This window comes from Pelodiscus sinensis, chromosome 18 (genome assembly GCF_049634645.1).
Source record: "Pelodiscus sinensis isolate JC-2024 chromosome 18, ASM4963464v1, whole genome shotgun sequence".
Classification (NCBI taxonomy): Eukaryota; Metazoa; Chordata; order Testudines; family Trionychidae; genus Pelodiscus; species Pelodiscus sinensis.
Genome location: NC_134728.1, coordinates 22,693,574 through 22,707,810, shown reverse-complemented (window position 1 = coordinate 22,707,810; position 14,237 = coordinate 22,693,574). Strand labels below are relative to the sequence as shown.

General features: G+C 51.7%; 1 protein-coding gene across 3 annotated transcripts in view; it reads right to left on the bottom strand.

The window, feature by feature from the left end:
* The window catches only part of LOC102456414 (thyrotropin-releasing hormone receptor-like), a 34,042-nt gene extending 30,661 nt beyond the window's left edge, over positions 1 to 3,381 (bottom strand). The window contains exons 1-2 of one of the 3 annotated variants that reach the window (XM_075901247.1): positions 3,197 to 3,381; positions 897 to 1,757 (exon numbers count right to left, since the gene is read on the bottom strand). In XM_075901247.1, the coding sequence (XP_075757362.1) occupies positions 897 to 1,757; positions 3,197 to 3,307 (972 nt within the window). In that variant the 5' untranslated portion in view covers positions 3,308 to 3,381. Of the gene's footprint in view, positions 1 to 896; positions 1,758 to 2,803; positions 3,040 to 3,120 lie in introns of those variants that run through there. The other 2 variants (XM_075901248.1, XM_075901249.1) reach the window with 2 other exon arrangements.
* Between the last annotated feature and the right edge of the window lie 10,856 nt (positions 3,382 to 14,237).

Genomic DNA, 14,237 nt, shown 5'->3' with positions numbered 1-14,237 from the left:
CTGCTCTATTCCCACACAATGTTGCTGACGGCTGCTGGAGATGGGGAGGGGTCGATCAGTCATGTAAATGCACAAAACTCTGGGCTTTGTTGGAAAGTCTGCCGACTTTGGGGGGTGTTCCAGGAGAAAAAGCTCCTAGAGAACCCCACCAGGTGTCATTGAATAACTGGCGTTCCAAAAAGGGCCAAGTCAGGGCTCAGAGTCACAGTTCTACGAGATTCTGCCCCACTGCTAAACTCCAGCGCAAGGCAACTCCACAGGCTTATGATGACTTCCTAAGCCAGTGTTTCCCAATTGGTGCTCCGTGGAACCCTGGGGTTCCGTGAATTGAAAGTAAGGGTTCCGCAAAAACGCAGCACTCCCCTGCACCTTCTTAAAGAGACAGTCTATTTTGTAGCTTTTTTTTTTTTTTTTTTTTTTTTTTTTTGGCTCTCCAAATTTTTTTTTTCTTGACAAATTTTACCCTGGAAACACTGGGGGTTCCTTGAAATTCTTTTAAGCTGAAAAGGGTTCCAGGCCAAATAAAATTGGGAAACACTGTCCTAAGCAGACACCAGACTGATTCCTTTAATCCGTCCTGCCCAGGACAGCTGGGCAATGCACTGACTTACCCTCGCCCATTCCAGGACACCAAGAGAAAAAAATGCCTCAGGCCAACTCCCAAAGTATTTATAACGCATGAGAGCTAGAGAGTGAAAACTTATTTTTAGGAACACAGGAAAGGAGGGGGAAAATCCCCTTCAGGCACAACAGCCCGTCCTTCTCCACCCTCTGATACCTCCAGTCCCTGCCCCGTTCGACCTCTCGTGTGCCCTCCACCCACCCTCCCAACCACACACATCCTCCCCCTTTCTGGTGCAGCAAGAAGGAGCAGCAGACTGTATTTCAGGCTTTACCTGTTTCCTGGAGCTCAGAGCCCCCTTGTTGCCCTGGCTGGAGCGTGGGGGCTTGCCCTGGTGCGTGGAGCTGAGCCTGCCGAGGTCCTGGGGGGTGGCGGGCAGGGGGCTCATGAAAAGGATGCGGGCAATGAGGCCATACAGGACAGTGGCCAGCCCCAGCGGGATGACGTAGAAGATGGCGAAGTCCAGAAAGTAGATAGGCAGGTAGAGGTTCCTGGAGACCTTGTAGCCACAGCTGACCTGCGCCCCATCCGAGAAGGTAGCCTGGGCCGTGTCCACCAGGAAGAACCACATCAGGCAATAGAGGGAGGTGAAGAGCCAGACACAAGCGATAATGCGCTTGGCCCGGGCCACGGTGCACAGCAGCTGCGCTTTGATGGAGTGGCAGATGGCGATGTAGCGCTCCACCGTGAAGGCGGTGATGGAACACGCCGAGATGTTGATGCCCAGGTATTGCAGGTAGGTGATGCACAGGCAGCCGGCGTAGCCGTACACCCACGAGGCCACCACCTCTGAGATGTTAGGCAGCCCCGCTGCCAGCAGCACGATCAGGTCCGCCACGGCCAGGCTCACCAGGTAGCAGTTAGTGGGGGTCACCATGTGCTTGGTGCGCAACACCACCAGAACCACCATGATGTTCCCCGCGATGCCAACCCCGCAGATCAGCAGCACCAGCAGGATGGTCACCACCTGCAGCTCCAGGGAGTGCTGGGGCATCTTCCCTAGAGTCTGGTTGATGCTGCTGTTGCCTGGAGGGGGCCCGAAGCCCAAGGTCTCGTTCTCCATGGGGCCTTGCTTGGGAGATCTGCTGCTAGCCCCACGGGTTTCCCAGATGCTCTCACCAGCAGGAGTCCAGAGCTAGGAAAGGCAGGGAACGTCAGTCGGCTCAAAGGAACCGCTCTGGTCTTTTCCCTGCACCCCTCCCCTCTCCAATTACCTCTGGTGTCTTCCCCCAGAACACCAGGGAACCTCTGATTTGCACTGCTCAAGGGGTTTGGCAGGGTTTGGTTTTAAATGCAAAGGTTGGTTCTTCCCACCCAAGCATACACACAAACACTCCAGCACCCCTCTCACCTCTTTTACCTCAGCACAGACAGAAACCCTAGCACCTCCTCACATCCCCAACACACATGCACACTCCACAACGCCCTCACACACCACAGCACCCCTCTCCCGCAGACTCCCATACTCCAGCACACACACACACACACACAGCACACACCTGCACCCCAACACTCTCTTATACCTTAGCGCACACAAGCATCCCCAGCACACATACACACCTCAGCACTCCCTCACACACCAGAGCATCCCACCCCTGTACACACCCCCTTATTCCAGCCAGCACCTACACACACCAGCATTCCCTCACATACCCTTGCCCGTGCACACAGCTCACAGCATCCCCTCACACCTCCTCACACACAGGCACAGAGCCCAGCCCATACACATACAGCACCTCACACCGACACCCCAGCTCATACACACACACACACACACACACACACACACACAGCACCCCCTCACACACACTTCACATCTGCTACACCTAGATACCCGTACACACACACACTCCAGCTCATACACACACAGAACATCCTTACACACACACCCCACATCTGCTACACATAGACACCCGCGCGCGCACATCCCCCAGCTCATACACAGGGAGAGAGCGCATCCCCTCTCGCTCTCTCTCTCTCTCTCTCTCTCTCTCTCTCTCACACACACACACACACACACACACACACACACACACACACACACACACAAAATCGGGTCCCGCTCCTGCCGGCCCAAACTTTCCGCGCCTCCCCCGCTCCCGCTGCGCTCCCCAAGCCTGGCCGCCCCTCTCCTCAGCCCCGCTTGTAACGCGCCAACTCCCCGGCCCGGCCGGACTGTACCAGCTCCCGAGTCCCTCGCTCAGGCTGCCCGGTGGCGCCGCTGCCGCTGCCTACAACCCGGTGTGTGTGCGGCTGGAGGGGGAGGGGGTCCCAGCTGCACCGGCAGCTTCTGGTGCAGGGTCCTAGAGCGCCGCGGAGCGGAGCGAGCCGAGCCAGGACCTAGCGGGCCAGAGCGTCCGGCTCCTGCGCCCCCCCGGGGTGAGGGGGGAGGAGGCGATTCTGGGACAGGAGCGGTACCCAGGGGGCGGTAGTGTCTGCCCCCCCCTCCAGCCTCTGTTTCCTCTCCCCGCCCCTCCTCTGCATCCAGCCCCGCTTACTCCGCTCCGCCTAGGCGCTGCTGCTCCCGCGGGGCTGGGCAGCCCGGACTCAGCGCCAGCCTGCGCCTCAGCCCACCTGCCGCCGGCGACTGGACCTTTTCTTTCCCTCGGGAGCCCGGGCTGCCCCGGCTTGTGTCGCTCGATCGAAACGGGCCGCAGGTTTCAAAGGCCACGGGCTGCCCTCCATCCCTGCCGCCGTCGGGCTGGGCTTGGAAAGGCGCCGAAAGAGGGGCTGGAACCTGCCCTGGAAGCTTCAATCCCGCCCCCGGGAATTCTGCTTTCCCCGGGAGTCTGGCTAGTAGCTCTTGCTTCCCAGGGCAAGGAAAGGGGACGCACGGCCTGAGGGTGGCAGCCAGGGCTGCATTAGGCGCATTCTAAAGGGCGTGCATAGGGGCGGAGGCAGAAAAAGTGTACTCTGCCACACCGACGACAGGACAAGAATCAGGGGGTTTAGGTTGGACATTAGGAAAAGCTGCTGTCAGGGTGGCTAAGCACTGGAGTAAACTTGTCTGCCACTGAGGCTGTGGGATTTCCGTCCCCTAAGATAGGAGTCAACAGTGTGCCCTTGTAGCCAAGAAGGCTAATGGCATATTAGGTTGTATTAAGAGGAGCATTGCCAGCAGATCCAGAGATGTCATTATTCCCCTTTATTCGGCTTTGGTGAGGCCACATCTGGAGTATTGTGTCCAGTTCTGGGCCCCCCACTACAAAAAGGATGTGGACGCACTGGAAAGGGTCCAGCGGAGGGCAACCAAAATGATTAGGAGGGTGGAGCATATGACTTATGAGGAGAGGCTGAGTTGAGTCTGTTTAGTCTGCAGAAGCAAGAGTGAGGGGGGATTAGATAGCAGCCTTCAACTTCCTGAAGGGAGGTTCCAAAGAGGATGGAGAGAGGCTGTTCTCAGTAGTGACAGATGGCAGAACAAGGAGCAATGGTCTCAAGTTGTGGTGGGAGAGGTCCAGGTTGGATATTAGGAAAAACTATTCCACTAGAAGGGTAGTGAAGCACTGGAATGGGTTACCTAGGGAAGTGGTGGAGTCTCCATCCCTAGAGGTGTTTAAGTCTCGGCTTGACAAAGCCCTGGCTGGGTTGATTTAGCTGGGATTGATCCTGCCTAGAGCAGGGGGCTGGACTTGATGACCTTCTGAGGTCTCTTCCAGCTGTATGGTTCTATGATTCTATAATTTTAAGAGCAGGTTAGACAAATCTTTGCAGGACTCGTATACTAAGTCCTGCCAGAAGTGTAGGGAACTGTGTTAGACGACCGCTTCAGGTCCCTAAGATTCTATCATTCTTGCTACATTCTCTTTGCAAATCTCTCCTGCCAACATTGTTTGTGGCAGGTCACTGATATGCAAGAAGAGGAAACCCTTTAGGCTACATCACTTGGTAAAATTACCAGTGTTCATGCCAGTTCAATGGCAAGCAATCAGAACTATGCAGTACAAACATTCCAATTAACATCAAGTTGACCAGGCCCCTGTTAGAAAGAAATACTGAGTAGCTGGAGTCTTTTTATTTACCTTCTTATCTTTAAGATTTGCATGGGTAGAAGTGGCGCACGCACATTCCTGTACACCCCTCTGACATAAGGATGGGGTAACTGACTGGCCAGACCCAACGTTCCCTACCCAGTGCTCTCTACCCCTCAAGCCTGGCTGGACTCCCGGAAGGGACTCACCTCTCCTGGTACGTGGCACTGCATCTTCTCAAGACAATATGAGGGAGCCATATGGGGGCCACTGAGCCCTCCAGATTTCTGGAAGGGTTCACACCAGAACAAGGCCAGCAGCAGCCTTTCAGCACTGTGCAGGAGAGAAGCTGTGGGAGCTGCTTCCAGCCACAGGGCTGGGGTGGAGGGTCAATATTCCCTCTAATCTTTTCCACCTGAATGCAGCTTTTTTCCATCACAATAAAATATTTATGCGCACAAAGGCATAAAATGTACACCAATAGTAGAAACAAAAAACCTAGCCGCAGGCATTCTTCTAATCAGCTGGGTGGCATTTGACTCTCTCCTGAGTGGTGGCACAGCTTACAGGAATGCTAGTGAGGGGAAGGGGAAGGGATGACTGGGCCTGTATTTTTGCAGAGATCATCTCTTCCCTCTTCCCATTGGCCCCACTCCTCTGTGGCTAGAAGCAGCTGGTCCCTTCCTGCCCATAAAAAGGCAGCTAACACGAAAGCGCTGCTAGCCACTGAGGCTATGTCTACACTGCACATTAATTTCGAAATAACCTATTCCGGAATAGTTATTCCAAAATAGCTTATTTTGAAATAGCACACCTACATGACAGGGAAGCCTCAAAATTAGTCCAAGGCAGGCTTCCCTAATGTAGACATGCTATTTCAATTTAGAGTCCCAGGAGTCACTGGGAAGGAATAATTTAGAATGGCTCTGGTGAGGGGCTATTTTGAAATAGCAGCAGTGGAGCGTTTATACATACCTTATTCCAAAATAGCTATTTTGGAATAGGCGTTATTCTTTATAGAATGAGGTTTACAGATTTAGGAATAAGCTGCCCGTTATTTCAAAATTATTTTGAAATAACTGAATGGCTGTGTAGATGCTCACATAATTATTTCAGAATTACAGCCATTATTTCAAATTAATTTTGCTTTTTAGACATACCCTGACATAACCCAGCCACCTCCTGTCTTCCAGCTACAGTGTGGGCCGGAAGGGGTTAATCCCTAAGGCCGTGGTCACCAACAGGTCAATCGCAATTGACTGGTTGATCACGAGGCCTCGACCAGTCAATCACAAGGCATCTGGCCCCCCCCCCATTTTCCCCCGACCCCCAAGAAGCCCCACTACCTACCTCCAGCAAAAATGGAGATAGTGCCAGCTTCCCATGGGTGGACGGAAGTCCCGCAACTTAGCACCACTTACGGGGGTTCTGAAAGTGCGCAGGCACACTGCAGGAGTGGGGTGTTGGCCCTGGAGGAGGAGCACAGCGACTTCCCTGCACCGGCGCAGGAGGGGTGAGTTGGCCCTGGGGCAGGTGCGCACAGGGTTTCTCTACCACGGGGGGGGGGGGGTTGGCTGTTTCTTCTCTGGGGTAAGCATGCACAGGGTTTCCCTGCACCCTGGGGGGGTGGTTTCGGCCCTGGGGCAGGGGGCGGGAGTTGGGCCCGGAGGAGGCACACACTGGCTTCCCTCGGGGGGGGGGGGGGAGAATCCTGGGAGGAGGCAGATGTAGTGGACTCTCTGCCTCCACCGGCACCCCACCCCCTGTTCCCATTCCCCAATTCCCACTCCCCACTCCCCTCTCCCCTGTCCCGAGCCACAGAACTCTGTCCCCATTCCCATCCCCACTCCCAGAACTCTGTCCCCACTCCCCTGTCCAGAGCCACAGAGCTCTTTCCCCACAGGCACCCTGTCCTCAGCTGTAGAAACCTGTCCCCACTGGCACTCTGTCCCCTGCTGCAGAACCCTGTCCTCTGCCCTCCCAGCACCCTGTTCCCTCTCCCCTGCCCCTAGCCGCAGAACTCTGTCCCCACTGACACTCTGTCCCCTGTCAAAGCACCCACTAGCACCCTTCCCCAGTACTATGTCCCCTGTTCCCACCAACACAGTTGGGGCCACACTAGTGGTTGGGGCCACACTAGTGAAGCTTGGGGTGAGGGGGGGGGTTGGAGGAGCTTTTTTTTGCATCTCACTTGTGTGGCCCCAACTGACTTTTCTTGGGTCAGTACCCCTGACTCAAAACAGGTTCCCTGCCCTTCTCAGAAATAAAGACAATGCAGAAACTTTTTGTTTGACATAGTATTTTATTTAAAAATGAAGCCTGGCCAACAAGCCCCAAATTGGGGCCAAGCCCCCATCTGGCCACAGCATTATAACACTCCTGCACTCCCCTTTCCCCCAGACCTTACATCTGAGCTTATCATACACTGGAACCCCCTGCCCTGAGCACCTCACATACTCCAACCCAAATTCCTGACCCCTCACATCCTGAAGTCTGTGGCTTGCTTAGTACCTTAACCCTGCATCTGACCCCAACACTGCTCGGCCTGGCACCCCCTCCCCAAGCCAGTGTCCCATTATCCACCTTCTCCTGCATCCAGATTTCTTCCCAGAACTTGCACCTCTCACCCCTTCCCACACCCAAATCCCTCATTCCCACCCCAGAGTCTACACATCCTGTCTCAACCCAGCGAGGTTATGGCTAGACTGCAGGAGTTTTTCAGGATTCCGGAGATATCCCAGAAAAAGGGATGCATTTGTTCTTCCGCTTCTTTTAGTGAAAGAGCAAACATGATCTTTCGGTCACCTCTGTATTCCTCTTTCCACAAGGAATAAGGAAGCTTCCAAAAGAAGGGGGTTTTCTGACATTTGGTCCAGTCTAGACAGGCCAAATGTTGAAAAAACCTCTTCCTACAGAAGCATTGGGGGAAAAAGCAGCAGTATAAGGGTTGGGGATAGCAAGTGATGGAGAGGAGGAGAATAGAGAGGACGAGGCTTCAAGGAAGAGGTGTGGATTCAAGGAAGGGGTGGGGCGGTAGAGCTTGGCTTGTTCTGTCATCTAAAAAGTGATCTTGGTTGTAAAAAGGTTGGAAACCACTGACCTAGCATATCAGTACAGATTCACAGCACTGCTGGTTACCTGTTGCTCGGCATCAGTACCAGGGCTGCAATGCATTGTTCCTCCTTGAATGCAGCACTACTGCTCCACTTCCCTCCCTCTTGGCTCTGCTCCAGCCATAATAAAACATTCACTTCCTATTACTTCTCATTGTGGCCACTGCACACCATTATTTTCAACAGAAATAACAGCTGACAAGATCATCAGCTCCCACAGCAGGATACTCTCTGTCCAGATCTGGGATTTATGATATCAGGAACCCATGTCGACAGCTCTGAACCAGCACTTAGAATTTATTGCTTAATAGCACGTCTTTACTTAATTGTTTTCTAAGTGTTGGACGATTTCATTCTACTTCCCAACGCTCACCATTGTCTCAGTGGCATTTTTCACCCAGTGCTGCCAGCCTCAGCAAACTCCTCTTTCATTTTGTGTTAATATAATAACTCTCAGCATCCCACCCGAAGAACATTTTAATAAAATAGTCAACAGGCCCAGCAACAGGGGATGGGGTGGAGAAGGGGTGGGGCCTGGTGATTTAAAAGGGTCTGGGAATGCAATGCCGCTACTGCAGTAACTATGGTGGCTAGAGCCCCTGGCCCTTTAAATTGTCACCAGAGCGCCTTCATGGTGCATTCCAGGCAGCTCTGAGGGCTGCCTGGGGGCGGGGCTGTGGTGTGGCGCGCTCCAAGCGGCTCTGAGGGCTGCCTGGGGGCGGGGCTGTGGTGTGGCGCGCTCCAAGCGGCACTGAGGGCTGCCTGGGGGCGGGGCTGTGGTGTGGCGCGCTCCAAGAGGCTCTGAGGGCTGCCTGGGGGAGGGGCTGAGGTGTGGCGCGCTCCAAGAGGCTCTGAGGGCTGCCTGGGGGCGGGGCTGTGGTGCGGCACGCTCCAAGAGGCTCTGAGGGCTGCCTGGGGGAGGGGCTGAGGTGTGGCGCGCTCCAAGCGGCTCTGAGGGCTGCCTGGGGGAGGGGCTGTGGTGTGGCGCGCTCCAAGCGGCTCTGAGGGCTGCCTGGGGGAGGGGCTGTGGTGTGGCGCGCTCCAAGCGGCTCTGAGGGCTGCCTGGGGGCGGGGCTGTGGTGTGGCGCGCTCCAAGCGGCTCTGAGGGCTGCCTGGGGGCGGGGCTGTGGTGTGGCGCGCTCCAAGCGGCTCTGAGGGCTGCCTGGGGGCGGGGCTGTGGTGTGGCGCGCTCCAAGCGGCTCTGAGGGCTGCCTGGGGGCGGGGCTGTGGTGTGGCGCGCTCCAAGCGGCTCTGAGGGCTGCCTGGGGGCGGGGCTGTGGTGTGGCGCGCTCCAAGCGGCTCTGAGGGCTGCCTGGGGGAGGGGCTGTGGTGTGGCGCGCTCCAAGCGGCTCTGAGGGCTGCCTGGGGGCGGGGCTGTGGTATGATGTGCTCCAGGTAGCACTGAGGTCTGGTTGTCCCCAGTCCTTCCCCTTCTGCCCAAGGCCCTGACCCTTTTGTGAGTGCAGAACTGCCTCCCCCACCTTGCCCAGGGGTCCAGAAAGGCTGTTGACCCCAATGATAGTCACAGATTTGCAGGCACCGAATGTGACTACACACTTTTTACCCTTCGCCATCACTTCTTCCACCCATTTTAACTAATGTAACCCATTTTAACTAACTTCCCTTATTTTACCTAAGATTTCCAGTGATCTTCTTGGGTCAACATTCACTATATAATCCTCTTCCACAGAGTCTTGACACGGTTAGATAGGGCAGAATTCCATTAAGGTCTAAAGCTGATAGACCCATGTTGTTAGCAGGTGGGATTGAACCCTGGGGCTTAGGGGCTAAAGTCATGTGCTTCTAGGGCAGGGTGGGGGAATTTCAGGCCTGGGGGAGTTAGATGCATCACTGCCCTTTGTGTCTCATGGGAAGATTTTAAAAGTGAAATGCCTAAATTCACACAGCTAGCCAGTGACCAGGTCACAAGTAGACCTCTTGCATCTGTCCTGTCCTTTAACCACTGAACCAGAACTCCCCTTTCTTTTCCCATGTGTCTCATATGACAAGATGTGGTTCTCTGCTATATCATATGGCAATGCAGCTCAGCAGATGTACTGAATCAAGTATCTGATGCAAAACACTTCAGAGTGTTAAAAATGCAGCAAAAATCTTTGCTGAGCATTGTCATCAGCCAAACCAGCACTTCTTCCTCAAATAGGCTATGTGGGAGAAGTGGACACGAAGTTAGTCACATACCCTAATTTGGATGTCTCTCTAACTTATTCCTGACCTGTCTCTTGCATTGCAAAATACAGAAAGAGAAAGAGAGGCTGGCTGATAAATTGTATAAGCTGTGAGGAAGGCAGAACATAACACTGACAGAAAGCACAGAGAGTGATTTCAGATTTGACAAGTTTCTCAGACACATTCCAAGAGCCAAGTGGCGGTCACCAGGGCAGCTAATAAAACATATAGTCATTATTTCACATGAAATAGCAAACTGTTTGTGGGGTCATCATTTCCAATTGTTTTACCCCATTCAACAACCCACATTTCAGTTTATTTACAGAACTCTGCCCATTCAACAATATGTAACCTCTTAGTAGTCATGAGGCTAATGACAAACACAGCAATAATGGCACCAGATCACAGCAATAGTTTTCAAATGACCATCTCACCTTCTGCTCAAATGCCGGAGGAAGTGCACATAAATGTGTACACACACACACACACATTCACACATGCCAAATGCAGACACATATGGCAATAAAGAGTGGAATAGCAACACTTTTTATTAACAACGAGAAGTGTGTGTGTCTAGACTACAGGGTTGTTTTTTTAAAAAGTGGCCTTTTTTTGAAAAAATGTCCCCTGAGTTTAGACTGCTGCCGTGTTCTTTTGAAATTAAATCGAAAGAACACGGAATTTTTTTGACCACAATATACCTCATTTTACGAGAAAGAATGCCTTTTTTCAAAAGTGGTCTTTTGAAAAAAGGCATTATTGAGTGCAAATGGGGCTTTTTCGAAAGAGAGCATCCAGACTGTCTGGGTGTTCTCTTTCAAAAAAGCGACTCGCTTTTTTGAAAGAAGTGGTTGCAGTCTAGACACTGTCTTTCAAAAGTTGCTTGAAGTCTAGATGTACCCTTAGGCTGTGTCTAGACTACATGCCTCTGTCATCAGAGGCATGTAGATTAGACACATAGGCAAAGTCAAATGAAGCCGCGATTTAAATGATCGCGGCTTCATTTAAATTTACATGGGATGAGGTTTACCGGGGCTGCCGACAAAGGGCTTTGATGTCGGCAGGGGAGCATCCAGACTAGTGCGCTGAGCGGACAAACAGCTGATCAGCTGTTTGTCGGCTCAGCGCGGCAGCCATGTAAATTTAAATGAAGCCACGATCATTTAAATCGTGGCTTCATTTGACTTTGCCAAACAAAGAAATCTACATGGCTCCGTCGACGGAGCCATGTAGTTTAGACGTACCCTTAGAGACTAACAAATATACTAGGTCATGAGCTTTCATGGAGAAAACTCACTTCATCAGATGAGAAACTTTTACCCATGAAAACTCATGACCTAATAAATATGCTACTTTCTAAGGTACCATGAGACTTCTCGTTGTTTTTGCAGATACAGACAAACACAGCTCCCCCTGTGAGACTTTTTACAGAGTATTAAGATTACCTAATATTTTCCTTTATAACCCCCTGTTTTCAGTTGCTTATAATTCAGACAAACATTAATATTTCACGCATTTAAAAAGTAATAGTTTAATTAGGTGTTTATAAGTAAAATCTGGGCAACCAATGACTATGAAATAAGAATATAGCTAAACATTTACCCCCGCTGTGAATGAAATCCAAAAGGAGTGTGTGTCTTGAAGTTTGACTCATTTTATTTTGTAATTAACTTTCTCACATTGTAGTGCATTTGCTAGTGCCACATAGATGCAAAAGTGTCTAGCTCAGTGTTTCCTAACCAGTGGTACGAGTACCCTTAGGAGTACTCAAGAGAAGTCTGGGGGGTGAGTCAACACAACTGAAATTTGGAGAAAAGTGATTTTTTGTTTTAAGTTTTACAGTGCTTTATTATTTTTGTACTTTTTACACCCAAAAATTTAATCGCCCACCCAACTACAATTAAGTTGGTTAAACACATGTGTTGCAATGGTAGAAAAAAATTGTGTGTCTGAAAACTATAGGTATTGGAGGTACTTATACTTTTTTTTTTTTTTTTTTTTTAAAGAAAGGGGTACTTTATAAAAAAAAGTTGAGAAACTCTGGTCTATATCATGATGGAGAAAATCTCTGGATTTTCTGACCCTGACTAAGATCAGGAAGGAGAAACTGAACTCCTGAAAGAATGTCTGATCTGCTGAGATGTTTACTCCTCATTGTCAAAACCAAAGTCCAGGCAGCCGACGGGCAGGGGGAAGGGTAAAAGGGGCGGCTGCCCCAGGACCCAGCATTTTAAAATGGTCCAAGGCACACCACTGTAGTCACCATTACCGCAGGAGCAGCAGCAGCCAGAACCCAGTCCCTTTAAATTGCTGCTGGAGCCGTTGGCAGCAGGAGCCAGGCATCACTTAAGAGTTGACTGGGAGAGGCTAGCCCCCAGTTCTGCCCCCTCCACCTGAGATCCTGCCAGAGCTGGGCCCTCACCTCGCCCAGAGGACTGGCAATTTTGTCAGTAGCCCTGATTAAAATTCATCCAGTCAGTTCAGAAAAGCTGTGCCAGTCTTTGTGAGAACAGACTGGTATTAAGTGTATGTATCACTTTGGACCAGGGATTATATGAAATTCCATGGAGGAGAGGAACCACGGCATACCAAGAACAGTCAAGGTGACTACACAAGTTTATTCAGGCTGTAACTCCTCCAAAGATGCACCACCACCTAGAGCAGGGGTGGGGAATCTCAGGCCTGGGGGGGCCGGATGCAGCCCCCGGCTTGGCTGGATCTGGCCCCCGAGGCTCAGCATTGGGGAGCCTACACTAGTGCTCCAGCCCCCTAGCCACCCACCCAGGGGGCTGGAGCACAAAAAATCTACTAGCCTGGGTCGTCCCTAGGCTCTTGTGTGCAAGGGGAATGTGGGGAGTGTCTTTCCTCTTCTCAGTCGGGGGCTTCTCACTTTGCTTCTCACTTGTGTGCTCCCCCTGCCCTCCTCCCCCGACTGATTTCTCTGCAGGTCAGTGGCCCCCTACCCAAAACAGTTCCCCACATCTGACCTAGAGATACTTTCATATACTGGTCCAAACTGGATTCTCCAAAGATTACAGACAAAATAAAGGACTTTTGGACAAATAACCTGAGTTTAAATTGACTTGGGGCCTTCATTCTGATCCTTGAAATGGAAAGAACTTTCTGTGGAAGGGGACTGGCCCTAATCCCAAAGAAGAAGTGACATCAGCAAGAGCCCTGGTGCAGATGGAGGAGTGAGGCGATTCCTGTTACATTTACTAGCATGCAGGAAGGTTCTTTTAAGGTTTATAATATGTTTTCTCAGGAATACTTTTCTTAGGAATAAACGTGCTTGCTTAGAATGAGCGGTGTGGGAACTTCACGGTGGGTAATACTCTGTTTACAGCCTCCAAGGAGAAAAGCTGAGGCAGTTTGGCTTTGCTAAGGAATTCACAGTGTAGGTGGGGAAATATCCCAGCTCAGAGGGAGAAAGAGACATGTGCTATGATGGAGACCTGCGGAGGCATCTGGGAAGCTGGAAGTCAGAGAGTCAGTGCCTTTGTTGGACCACAGAAGGGGAAATCCAGGTGCAATTGTGCTGAACTGTGACAAAAGCATCAAGATTAGAGGACTGGTGTCTCTGGCCTGGTTCATCCACTTTGCACCACTCAGGCTCACTCGGGACCTTACAGATGGGCCAATGATACAAGACCAGGGACTCCAAAGTGGTGTCATGATTACCACACACACTGCTCCTGAGCTCTGCTTGGGCATAGTCCAGTCCAACTTTCAGTGACTTCTGGCGCTATTTACTAGCACCTGTTAATGCTAGAAAGAAAACGGCTTCCTCTGCTGATGGATACCCTTCAGCTGGACTATGGCTTGCAATGGGGTCACCCCCTACTCCACCCCCTGCTACTTTTCTGTCTCATTCTCTGATTTCTATGAACAGGTTGGGCACAGAATATTAATTTTCTGTAAAAGGACGATCACAAGAGATGAGCAAACAGGTTTCTCCTTTCCTCAGTTACTCAGCAGGATAAGCAGTAGGGCTGACAGCCACCACAGGCCCTTTGGCAAGGTCTGGGGGGGAGGTTTGGGTTCTGTGCCCCTGCAAGGGACAGAGCTGAGGCTGGAAGGGGTGGGGTTGAGAGCACCGCCCACACTGCAGCGCGCCTCTCCCCCCCAGCCTTCAGCACAACACAGAGGGTGTGTCTAGACTACATGTCTCTGTTGACTGAGCCATATAGATTAGGCAGGACGACAAAGGGAAATGAAGTGTCGATTGAAATAACCGCCACTTCATTTAAATAAAAATGGCCGCCACGCTGCGCCGATCAGCTGTTTGTCGGCACAGCGCGGCAGTCTAGACGGGGATCTGCCGACCCCAGAACCCTTTGTCGG